Source organism: Xenopus laevis, chromosome 1L, assembly GCF_017654675.1.
Source record: "Xenopus laevis strain J_2021 chromosome 1L, Xenopus_laevis_v10.1, whole genome shotgun sequence".
In the NCBI taxonomy this organism is placed as follows: Eukaryota; Metazoa; Chordata; class Amphibia; order Anura; family Pipidae; genus Xenopus; species Xenopus laevis.
In genome coordinates, this window is record NC_054371.1 from 114,184,012 (window position 1) to 114,197,479 (window position 13,468).

At 39.9% G+C, this 13,468-nt stretch overlaps 1 protein-coding gene across 2 annotated transcripts in view; it reads right to left on the reverse strand.

Annotated features, from left to right (window-relative positions):
- The window catches only part of pram1.L (PML-RARA regulated adaptor molecule 1 L homeolog), a 49,574-nt gene that overhangs the window by 17,542 nt on the left and 18,564 nt on the right, over positions 1-13,468 (reverse strand). The window contains exons 4-8 of one of the 2 annotated variants that reach the window (XM_041562255.1): positions 9,822-9,922; positions 7,991-8,048; positions 6,663-6,703; positions 3,805-3,863; positions 212-374 (exon numbers count right to left, since the gene is read on the reverse strand). In XM_041562255.1, coding sequence (XP_041418189.1) covers positions 212-374; positions 3,805-3,863; positions 6,663-6,703; positions 7,991-8,048; positions 9,822-9,922 — 422 coding nt within the window. Of the gene's footprint in view, positions 1-211; positions 375-3,804; positions 3,864-6,603; positions 6,704-7,990; positions 8,049-9,821; positions 9,923-13,468 lie in introns of both variants that reach the window. The other variant, XM_041562257.1, reaches the window with a different exon arrangement.

A 13,468-nucleotide genomic window follows, 5' to 3' on the forward strand; every position in this document is an offset into this window, starting at 1 on the left:
TGTTTTATACCTGTAGGCTAGTAATTGCAGAAAAAAAGGGTGATCACAAAATAAAAAACACAATTGTGTTTTTGCTGCAATTTGCTGCAAATCAGTAACGCAAAAAATATATAAATCTGCCCCATAGTCATAGCTTACATTTTGCCATTGACTTGTAAAAAAACGTAATAATAATAATAATCAGGGACATAATTTGTCACATGATACTTACATTTCCCTTCACAGTTTCGGCATAATATTTTGTCTGTATTTGTCAGCTGAATCACATCCATAATTTCTCCTTTTGTGAACAAAAGGTCTTTGTCTCCTGATTTTTGCATCACTGCATTGGGGTCAACCATCATTCGAGTTAAGATTTTAATCTCCCCATGAAACTATGGAAAGAAGATATAAATGTGTAGAGTGTATATCAGTTAAATTTACTAGATCAGTCACTGCTGTATGAAAAAATTGTCAGATAACTTGTGTTTGTCTTTTGTTTAAAAAAGTAAGCTCAGCAAGGAAGTTGTTGATATATACGGTGGTGGGTATACTGTATGTGTCTCTTGATGAAGGCACTCCCGCAGTTGTCATATCCCTCTTGTTTGAATCTTAGCAGCAGTGATAAGCGACATACAGGGGCTCGCCTACAACTCTGGGGAAAGGTGCAAGGGACAAAGTGTCCAGTACAGTGCATTGTTTTCTGTATGAATTAGCATTAGCAGGAGACTCAGTTTTAGTCACTTCATTTTATGTTAGATCAGGAAATAAAAATCTGGGGCAAATTCCCTAACCGGCAAAAATTTGCCAGAGATGGCTTCGCAGTCATCACAACACTTCACCAGGTGTAACTTCACTAGGACAATACTAATTCACTAAAATGCGAAGTTGCATCCAGGGCGCCGAACGCTTGGTAAATTTTCACTAGCGTTACTTTGGCAATCAAAACGAAGATGCTCTAGCGTTGCCTAATTTGCATACGGAGGGAAATGATAAAGTTACATGGACGTATATGTTGCAGCAAATACATGTCCAGGGAACCTTAATAAAGAAAATAGAGTTGTTATAATGCCCTACACTTGAGCCCACTGTATAGTTTATGTTCCATATGTTAGAAAATGTCATGGGGGAACACAAAAAAAATTTACGGACCGTTGCAGGCTATAACTCTTAGAAAATCTTTCCACTAAAAGTTGAGGAAGTCCTATGCACTCCAATGCACTTCGCCTGTTCTGAGCTGGTGAAGGCAAGTCTGGCGAAAGAGGTAACATTCAGTAAAATCCGCATCTTAGTGAATTTGCAGAGTTAAGGTGGCCATACACGGATAGATCCGCTCGTTTGGCGATGTCGCCAAACGAGCGGATCTCCCTCCGATATGCCCACCTTGAGGTGGGCAATATCGGGCTGATCCGATCGTGGGCCCTAGGGCCCAACGATCGGATCCTAGCGTTCGCCAAACGGGCGGTCGGATCGCGGGACCGCATCAACGAACAGATGCGGCCGCAATCCGACGGGATTTTTAACCCCATCCGATCGAGATCTGGCCGACTTTCGGCCAGATCTCGATCGGGGAAGCCTGTCGGGGGCCCCCATACACGGGCCAATAAGCTGCCGACTTGGTCTGTCGGCAGCTTTTATCGGCCCGTGTATGGCCACCTTTACCTCCAATAGCCAGAGCCAAAATTCGCCTGGCGTTAGAGTGCGAAGCAACGCTAGCATCTATCTCCTTCACTAGAGATGTGACGCCTGCACCCGTTAGTAAATCGGCCTGAATGACGTAATGGCTGGCAAATTTACATCAGCTTGAGTCACTTCGCCCCTTTAGCAAATTTGCCCTTATGTGTCTATAACTTCTAGAATGCACTTTTTCAAGATTAGTACTGACACACAGATGACTTGTTTGGATCTATGGTCAAATGGTGAATGGTGAATTATGCATTATTACCTGGGAGTCAAGATCTACTTATTGCTTGATATGTTGTATCAAGAGGAGTATATTTCGGTGGAATACAGTGGATACATAGCGACAGGTTTACTAAATGAGAGCAAAGTACAAAAAAATGTGTGCACTAAAATGCCTTTCAAAAGGGAACACTGTACTTACCAATTACCCAAGCAGGTATTAGGTAAAGGGCTCATTGATTTTGTAGCTCACTGTGCACTAAGCCTTGCACTTTATGCAATAAAGAATAAGTGCAAATTAGTGCATGCCTCTAGTATTAACGAGCAATGGTGGGCTCAACTAGACAATTTTTTGAGTAACAAATTTGTAAATATCATGACTGACAAAGTATATTGCTAATGTTTTATAATACACTGAGGGTAAATTGACCATAAATGGACTCAAGTCAGGCCGACATTATGCAGGTTACATTATGTAGACACATCTAAAAATAGTAGAAAGCAGATGTATAGAGAAATTAGCTTTAGTAAGAGTTTGGTAATGTTTGCTGAATTCCAGAGGATTTTCAGTTGGGCCAAGGCACCAATGGACCCCAGTCTAACGGCATTCCCTACATCTCTTTATTATTTTTAGAACAGGACTAAATAACACCTACACTGTAGGACAAGTAGGATAACCTACATCAATTTGGTGTGACAGCGGACCCTGGATTTCAGGTTCTCTGGTGGACCCAAGAGGCCCTGTACAACACTGATTATCAGAGAGTAGCAATCTACTTTAATTGATTTTTATGCATACACAAACAGGTAATGACACAACACAACATACACACAACAAACTCTGAAGTGCAAACCAAAGATTTGTTCAAACCAAGCTATGGGTTTTTGCATACAGTTTGTAAAAAGTGCACACAAAAACGCATCAGCACTGAAGATAAATTTATATCATAATGTTGTTGGGCTTTGGTTGCCTTTGATTATTATTATAGTTAATATTTAGGTATCTATGAAGCATTAATATAGTCCACTATACATAGAAGGTTGTGCATGTCAGACACAGGTTACACACAAATGACTAATGAACAGTGTCGGACTGGCCCAGCGGGACCCGGGAAAAAACCCAGTGTGCCCCCACCCTTAATGGGCCCCCTGCCGGGCCAGTTCCCTCTCCCGATCGTATTGAACAAAAACAAAGGTTTTTTTAGGCGCCTATTCACACAGGAGCCTTCACGCAGGCGTGCCGAGTGTAGGTGTGCGCGTCACAGTAGTGGGGCGGGGGTTTTTAGGGGAGCCCTGGACAGTAGTCCCAGTGGCCCCGGGCCCCCCAGTCCGACCCTGCTAATGAAGGTGGAAATAAGATTCTGCTCAACAGAGGCAGTGTTGGACAGGTATATTAGTGAGTTTTTCGGTGGACAAACACAATTTCCTTCATCCCTTTCTATTTTTACCATAGGGCTGTATAAACTAGGGATCCACTGAATCCAGGATTCGGCAAGGATTCGGCCTTTTTCAGCAGGATTCGGCCGAATCTTTCTTCCTGACAGAACTGAATTTGAATCCTAATTTGCATATGCAAATTAGGGGTGGGGAGGGAAATCACTTGACTTTTTGTCACAAAACAAGGAAGTAAAAAATGTTTTCCCCTTCCCACCCCAAATTTGCATTTGCAAATTAGGATTCAGATCCGGTTCGGTATTCGGCCAAATCTTTCGTGAAGGATTCGGGGGTTCGGCCGAATCCAAAAGAGTGGATTCGGTGCATCCGAATCCACTATTATATATATATATATATATATATATATATATATATATATATATATATATATATATATATATATATATATACATACATACATATACTTTTATGCATTGTACAGCGCTGTGGCTCCTTAACAGCGCTTTACAAATACATACGTGTTTTTACCTGAAATTTCTTCCTAAATTCTTTTTCCAGTTTCTCTGTTTTCTTCAGATTCATGTCATTTCTCCAGTTGAATAACATGTACATAGGATCTTACTTCGCTGTATACTGTGGAACAGTAAAGTTTTGCTTTGATAGGTGGCTTATGTTCTGTTTGACCTATTGTAAGTGGACTCATCAGTACAATAAGTACTTGTATCTCTGCAAGTCCATGTTTTTTTTTTCACCAGAATACATGGAAGAAATCTGTTTGACTGGATTTAAGGTATATATCTGAAACAACAGGGTTTCTTGTATGGAGCCTATTAGGGTCGGATAAGCTCTGTCCAAGAATCTGAACCCACTTTTTTTCTCTAGTGCTAATTAGTAAAGCATAAACTGATACTACTGTTTCCTTCCAGATCTCCAATGTAGATTCTGGTTTATATTTTGTGCAACTGTTATATAACATGGGGGCATCTGTTCGCATCAACGAACAGATGCGGCCGCAATCCGACGGGATTTTTAACCCCATCCGATCGAGATCTGGCCGACTTTCGGCCAGATCTCGATCGGGGAAGCCCGTCGGGGGCCCCCATACACGGGCCAATAAGCTGCCGACTTGGTCTGTCGGCAGCTTTTATCGGCCCGTGTATGGCCACCTTTACCTCCAATAGCCAGAGCCAAAATTCGCCTGGCGTTAGAGTGCGAAGCAACGCTAGCATCTATCTCCTTCACTAGAGATGTGACGCCTGCACCCGTTAGTAAATCGGCCTGAATGACGTAATGGCTGGCAAATTTACATCAGCTTGAGTCACTTCGCCCCTTTAGCAAATTTGCCCTTATGTGTCTATAACTTCTAGAATGCACTTTTTCAAGATTAGTACTGACACACAGATGACTTGTTTGGATCTATGGTCAAATGGTGAATGGTGAATTATGCATTATTACCTGGGAGTCAAGATCTACTTATTGCTTGATATGTTGTATCAAGAGGAGTATATTTCGGTGGAATACAGTGGATACATAGCGACAGGTTTACTAAATGAGAGCAAAGTACAAAAAAATGTGTGCACTAAAATGCCTTTCAAAAGGGAACACTGTACTTACCAATTACCCAAGCAGGTATTAGGTAAAGGGCTCATTGATTTTGTAGCTCACTGTGCACTAAGCCTTGCACTTTATGCAATAAAGAATAAGTGCAAATTAGTGCATGCCTCTAGTATTAACGAGCAATGGTGGGCTCAACTAGACAATTTTTTGAGTAACAAATTTGTAAATATCATGACTGACAAAGTATATTGCTAATGTTTTATAATACACTGAGGGTAAATTGACCATAAATGGACTCAAGTCAGGCCGACATTATGCAGGTTACATTATGTAGACACATCTAAAAATAGTAGAAAGCAGATGTATAGAGAAATTAGCTTTAGTAAGAGTTTGGTAATGTTTGCTGAATTCCAGAGGATTTTCAGTTGGGCCAAGGCACCAATGGACCCCAGTCTAACGGCATTCCCTACATCTCTTTATTATTTTTAGAACAGGACTAAATAACACCTACACTGTAGGACAAGTAGGATAACCTACATCAATTTGGTGTGACAGCGGACCCTGGATTTCAGGTTCTCTGGTGGACCCAAGAGGCCCTGTACAACACTGATTATCAGAGAGTAGCAATCTACTTTAATTGATTTTTATGCATACACAAACAGGTAATGACACAACACAACATACACACAACAAACTCTGAAGTGCAAACCAAAGATTTGTTCAAACCAAGCTATGGGTTTTTGCATACAGTTTGTAAAAAGTGCACACAAAAACGCATCAGCACTGAAGATAAATTTATATCATAATGTTGTTGGGCTTTGGTTGCCTTTGATTATTATTATAGTTAATATTTAGGTATCTATGAAGCATTAATATAGTCCACTATACATAGAAGGTTGTGCATGTCAGACACAGGTTACACACAAATGACTAATGAACAGTGTCGGACTGGCCCAGCGGGACCCGGGAAAAAACCCAGTGTGCCCCCACCCTTAATGGGCCCCCTGCCGGGCCAGTTCCCTCTCCCGATCGTATTGAACAAAAACAAAGGTTTTTTTAGGCGCCTATTCACACAGGAGCCTTCACGCAGGCGTGCCGAGTGTAGGTGTGCGCGTCACAGTAGTGGGGCGGGGGTTTTTAGGGGAGCCCTGGACAGTAGTCCCAGTGGCCCCGGGCCCCCCAGTCCGACCCTGCTAATGAAGGTGGAAATAAGATTCTGCTCAACAGAGGCAGTGTTGGACAGGTATATTAGTGAGTTTTTCGGTGGACAAACACAATTTCCTTCATCCCTTTCTATTTTTACCATAGGGCTGTATAAACTAGGGATCCACTGAATCCAGGATTCGGCAAGGATTCGGCCTTTTTCAGCAGGATTCGGCCGAATCTTTCTTCCTGACAGAACTGAATTTGAATCCTAATTTGCATATGCAAATTAGGGGTGGGGAGGGAAATCACTTGACTTTTTGTCACAAAACAAGGAAGTAAAAAATGTTTTCCCCTTCCCACCCCAAATTTGCATTTGCAAATTAGGATTCAGATCCGGTTCGGTATTCGGCCAAATCTTTCGTGAAGGATTCGGGGGTTCGGCCGAATCCAAAAGAGTGGATTCGGTGCATCCGAATCCACTATTATATATATATATATATATATATATATATATATATATATATATATATATATATATATATATACATACATACATATACTTTTATGCATTGTACAGCGCTGTGGCTCCTTAACAGCGCTTTACAAATACATACGTGTTTTTACCTGAAATTTCTTCCTAAATTCTTTTTCCAGTTTCTCTGTTTTCTTCAGATTCATGTCATTTCTCCAGTTGGTTATCAAAATACTTGCTTCACTTGAAGAACTGTAAAATTCAAATATACAATATAAGGCCTGAGGGCTGATTTCCAAAAGTATAGTTTCAAATTCTGCAAAATATCTCATTGATATCACTTCTAGTATACAAGGTCACAATAAACACACGATAGATCCTTAAATCCTTGTTTTGCACAGTTTACCTTTGAGATCTAAATAATACGTTAAATAAAAGCCTCAAGGAGATGGAACTGCAGTGACATCCAGGACAATAACAGAGTCCTCGTGGAGTAATATCTAAAGGCACCACTTATTCATTAGCTTTATGTCCATCTCCTAAAGTAATCTTACATACTTTGTTTACTGAACTGAGGGAAGAAGGGCAGAGGTACATTACACAAATGTTTCTAGTCCTGGACCAACAGTCATGTGAGTGGATAAACTGTAATTTCACCAAAGAAACCACATAGGAATAATAAAGTTTTTTTTTATAACCCCAATAAATGGTGTTATGGTGTAGAGCTATGGTGTAGAGCTCTTCCAGTTGCATAAGGAATGTCTGCCATTTCTGAGTAATGCAGTCAAAAGTTAGACTAGACAAATTCTGATGGTAGGGCCCCAGTGATTATCGTCCCTGGGCAAATGCCTCTTCTGCCAATTTATTAAAATGGCTCTGACTGGTATTAGTGCTAGACTAGTTTGGATATATGGACTCTGTTTGCATCTAGCAAGCTTAGGAAGCACGTCATGTGGTGTTCTGTGTGAGTGCTTCAGTTCTGACTAGCCCTAATGCAGCTATAAGAGAACAATGAAGTACTTGTATAGACTTTTACCTGGTGGTTAAAGCTGGTCATATACATACTGATAAAACTGTGCAAAACTAAGTTTGGGATGAATTTTATTGCATGCATAGTGGTACACAAATCACTACAATCACAGTGTATGGTGCAATGGCAGATGAGGAAGTGAGGAGAAACTGCAGCTCCTATTCACTTCCTTCTGTTTTGATTGTTTGGGCTGTCCCCTGAATAATAGGATGTGACCATACTGTGAATGGCCTTATGTACACAATCAGTGCATTTAGCACACAGAGGCATAGGGTTGTCACATATATTGCCATCTTAAGTAAAACTCTCTTGCCTGTCTTAATCTCAGTAAAGCTGGTACATTTCTTATTAACCAGAGACTCTAGAGAATAGTTTCAGCTTGATAAATGATAGAAATATATGTCTGTGAACACAGTTTTCTGTTATCAATAAATCATGTATTTTTGGTTCTTTCCTGTATTTTGCCTAAAGTAAAATATTCTGTTTGAAATGTATTTATTGCACATTACCTGTTAACTGAAGGTTTTCTACTTCCCAAAACCAGTTCTACGTCATCATATGTTTCATCTAGGGATAAAAACACTGTCAGATATTATTTTGCATATACGTAACCTATATATAGATACTAGGGATGCCCTGAATCCCGGATTCGGTTCGGGATTCAGCATTTTTCAGCAGGATTTGGATTCGAATGAATCCTTCTGCCTGGCCGAACCGAAATCCGAATTTGCGTATGCAAATTAGGGGCGGGAGGGAAATTGCATGGCTTTTTGTCACAACAATTCCACACAAGATGTGATAAAGGGTCCTGTGAGACTCGAAACGTTGCATTTTTTGTCTACTGAGCCAATAAATCACAAAAGTTTCACAGAAACAACGTGTCAGTGTGCTGCGGTCTGTTGGATATTGTTTTTGTCACAACAAAACAAGAAAGTAAAAATGTTTTCCCCTTCCCACCCCTAATTTGCATATGCAAATGAACATGCAAATTAGGATTCGGGTTTGGTTCAGTATTCGTCCGAATCTTTTGTGAAGGATTCGGGGGTTCGCCGAATCCAAAATAGTGGATTCGGTGCATCCCTAATAGATACTTGTAAACTTTCCTTTGTATTAAAAAGTACCGAACTCAGACTTTCTTCACCATAGCAGGAAAATGATCTGCTATTTGATGTATCAGATCACTTTCCAGTCTGATTAATTGTTCTATAAAATGGTCTGTGTTTCCTGGTGGCAGCCTTGCAGTCGAGCTATCCTCATGTTGAATCCAATGTCTTCAGTGGAGAAAAATTGGCCAGCAAATCATGGACAAAGTGCCTGGTGTAACATTAGCCTAAGGAGTCTTCAGTTAAATGTTTATCCTTCTCCTGGCTTTGATAGAACCTTTTTGTTTTGATAAATGTAAGATGAATCAGCTTCAGTATACTCTTTACATGGATATTACTGCACCTGTTTGTTGTCCAAGTTAGACTGTATGTTCTCTGATGCATTCCAAGTTTACAACCTTTATAATAAAAATACATCCAAAGAAGCTGTTTCAAACTGTTGTTTGAGGTAGACATATCCTGATACAGGTAATATGGGTTGGGTATGGCTTATGAAGTCCTGGAGTCAATGGACAAAAGTGGGTGAACCCTCCATTTCAGTAGGCTGCTCCAGGTGAATTGGGTTCCCAGACAGGTAGCTGCATGGTGATTAGACTGCAGCTGCATATGGGTTGGCTCCCTAAGAAAGGAGCTGGGTTTTCCAAGAGAGAGAGAGAACTTTGGGGAAAGCAGGAGCTGCTGATCCGTGTTCTAATTGCGTGTAAGTGTGGAAAACTATTTGTGCATTTTTGCTTTGTAAGGGATATGGGCTCAAGGCTCTTGTTCTGGATTAGTAAGGGAAAGTACATTTGTATTAGTTAAAGCTGGACAGGCTTACATTTTTTTTTTTTTTTGTATTTTTGTCTCTCCGCAAACGCTTCCAATACATTGGCCAAAGACCAGTTATGCTCAACTGAACTGTCTGTGCCTCTGTTATGGAGTGGCTGGAAGTGTATGCAAAGGTCTATTCCCCAGTGAGACCACAGTCCAAGTCGCTGAAATTGCTACAATATGGAGCTTCTCCATATTCAAGGTTCTCCATATCCATAAACAAAAGAGAGAAAATGCAAGTTCAATTCTTGTATAGTGTAGGAGAATAGTGCAGCAGCAGCCTCTACAATATTAAATTTTTTGCCCTCGGATGGACTTGAGGCCTACTACAACAGGAAAGGAGGTAGGAGTGGGATAATGGGCCTCCTGTTTTATGGATGAAAAAAAGCACAACAATATTCTTATTACATTTATTAACAGGAATTACCTGTATGATCTTCTGGTATCACAAAATTTTGCAGTGAAGCTGATATGCTTTTCCTAAATGGACTAAACTGAATAACGTCTTCATACAATTCTTGACTTTCTCTAAAAGAAAAAAAATTAAATATATATATATATATAGATTGTATATTCAGTTGGAGGATGTTTTACATTTCGTGAGTTTCATTTTTTTTCTCCCACAGTCAAGAAATTATTCTTTAAAGGTGCCCCCAAAGCTCATACTTTAAAAGCAAAAGTGCATGCTTTAAGGGGTGGTTCACCTTTTAGATAACTTTTTGTATGTTATAGAATGGCAAATTCTAAGCAATTTTCAATTTTAAATTCTTCTTCTGACTCTTTCCAGCTCAAATGAAGGATCACTAAAAAAAAACAAATGATCTATAAGGCTACACATTTATTAATATTGCTCCATTTTATTACTCATCTTTCTGTTCAGGCACTCTCCTATTCATATTCCAGTCTCTTATTCAAATCAATACATGGTTGCTAGGGTAATATAAACACTAGCAACCAGATTGTTGAGACTGCAAACTGGAGAGCTGCTGAATGAAAATCTATATAGCTTAAAATCCTCGGATAATAAAAAATGAAAACCAATTGCAATTTTTTTCAGAAAATCACTCACTTTAAGCCAAATTATTTTGCCATGTTTCGCAGCGGAAATGACACCTATAGACTTTAATGGGAAAAAAATGTTGCGCGTCAAAAAAAAAAGAATTGACGCCCATAGACTTTAATGCATTTCGGCAATGGCAAATTTTTGGCAAAGTTAACTCAAAGGTGAACAACCCCTTTAACAACAGTAAAACTGTCTTGTCTGTAAGTCAAAAACTGGTTGATTTTCTTTAAGACTATATAGAATATGGCACTTTTTATTCACCAGTGCATTTTAGTCTGCAGAGAAGCACCTTAAACTACCCAGTGCCCTTCCATTCACTTGAATGAAAATAGCAATGGAGTTTTGGGTGCTTCTCCCCCACATGAAATTTACCACAGAGAAATGCTTGATATGCCATCAGTCTAAGGCTCTGTAACTTTAGAAATGTAGCTGTCATAACAATGTTCAGTTGCATAGAGTATTAGGTTCAGAGCTATAAACGTATCAATTTCATACTAATGACTACAAATACATTTGGAGGTTGAAGGGACTAATTTACAAACATATATCGTGTGTCTCTGTAGGAAATAATCTTTTAAAACAAGAAATGGCCACTATGCAGTGGTGTAACTACCATATACATAAGCATACCCCAGCACCTAGCCTAGCTAATCAGCATATAACAATTAGCCTTTATCAACTTTGATCAATATACTGCAGGAAGAAAAATAAAACTCTCTTGCTATGGTTTACTATGTGGGTCAAATTTGCAAGTATAAGTGAGTATGTCATTAGCTATAATACATAAGGGGTAATTTATGACCTCCAAAAGAGTGTGCAAAATGCCCCTGGTGCAGAATTGCTGCATGTCTCTGTCCATTTGGAGTGCAGAGACCTGTGGCTTCCCCTCACTAATACAACACTGCCTGAATTTTATAGAATAGTAATGGCAGGGAGGAGGCATTTAGGCATCCCCCCCTCCTGCCCAGGACAGTATTATGGTCTGATGCTGCCCCAGGCACCAGACCTAAACATGCTCCTTACGTGACGATACACGTGACGTAACTAGCACGAAAGTCACAGATGTGACGTCACACGACGTGTGCGCGTGATGTCACATCCGCCAGCCAGCCCAGCCCCATACCCCTCACCCCCACAGCACTTTCACCTATGGAAATCCGTGGAAGATGTTGGGTGACATTTTTTTAATTTAAAAAATAAATTTATACGCACCCAAGGGCCGCCCCCCAAAATCTGCCGCCCTAGGCACAGGCCTTTGGGTGCCATCATATAAATATGCCCATACTACTGCCCCTACCTGTCTGCTAACTTTCATGTCATAAAGATGTGATAGTTAGGGAGTTGCCCTGCAGTTTGTGCCTTACATGAGATCAACACAGATAAGAAAACATTGGCCATTATGTAATTAAAAAATGGCAAAGTACTGGCCAAGTCTCTATTTTACATTATTTCTTATTTTTAACTGTAGAAATAGAGGAAGAACTCACTCATTTTCTATTTTCTTTTAGTACTGATAATTAAACTTTTCATTTGATCTGTTAAGTGGGTGAAGAAAAAATGAGGCTCTTACCCATAAATTCCCTGAGATAAAATCTGTGAGAGAGTTTTGAGTAGTGATCTACATTATGTGAGTCTATGTAAGAGGGTTTTGTCAGTAAAACTTGATAAAGCTGTTGGTGAATGAGGCTTAGCCTGATTTAAGGCACATTTGACATTCTTTATAGAGTTCTTTAAGGCGCAGCACTACACACTTTCACCTATCCAAGTCCTTGAGATATCATTTGATGTATTATATTCAAATACAAATCCAAAAAAGCTAAACAGTGAAACAGACTTTAAACAGGTGGTTGAAAATCTTAGGACAGGGTTCAAACAGAATGATTTTTTTTTTACCTACTTGCTACCATTTAACCTTTTAATTGTTGTTATCTTAGTTCCTGGCAGGCTGGGATGACATGTTTCCAAATGAGGAAATTTCACCATGGAACTGTGCAGACCGAGCATTTTCTTTTTGAATTTTTCAAGTATTTCTGGTCCAAGATATTGACTGCGGTTCTGAGAACTACTAGTAAGAGAACAATTATTGCTAAATAGCTGTTATGAGCAAAGCTTAATGCGGACACATTCACTGCATTGCTGGTGTTTACAACACATCCCCTTTTTTTTTTAAATGTTGCTGACGTGTAGTATTATTGCAGTTATTGTTACAGTTATTGGTACATTAAATTGACCATTTGACATAATCAGTGGGATTTTTTTGGGGCCTAAGTGATTTAAGAAGAAATACTGAAATATAATATTCCAGAGGTAGATATGAGAGGGGCTACTTAACATATTTTGTTCAACTAACTACATCAACAGTGCCACAAGTGTCTAGAATAAAAAAAGGAGGGTTAAGTAGAATCATTTGCCCTCCCCTGGAATATTCCACTTGAGCAGCGTGAGAACTGGGACCCTTGCTTGTGTAATGGTGTTTCATTATCTAAAGCAGTGCTGTCCAATTTATATGGTACAGAGGGCTGAAATTTTTCTAATCTACATGGTGGAGAGCCGATAATGGAAGCCAGTATTAGCCACTCCCTGTTTTTAGACCACACCCACTTTAAACCACACCCATGTTAACACAAGACCATGCCCACATTAATAGCAGACCAAAGAAACAGATGGTTAGTGCTCACTGCAGGGATCAGGGCCGGAACTAGGGGTAGGCGGCTGTCTAGGACACCATCGTTGAGGGTCGCACTTTTAATGGGTTTTTTTTTCCATTTTTTCAAGCATTTATTTAATAATTTGTTTCAGTAATCATGGTCACTCAGTCGGGTGGAATCTCCCTCCTTCACCTTCTCCCACTTGCCAACAAGTAATAGTAATAATGGGTGGCAGAGAGAGGCAGAGAGCTGGCAGCCTACTTGGCGTGGCTCGTGCTCGCTGCTCTCAGCCTTGCACAGTTGCACTGAACTGAAGACATTCTTTCTATTACTGTGAAAGTGTGAAGCTTCCTGCTGGCACAG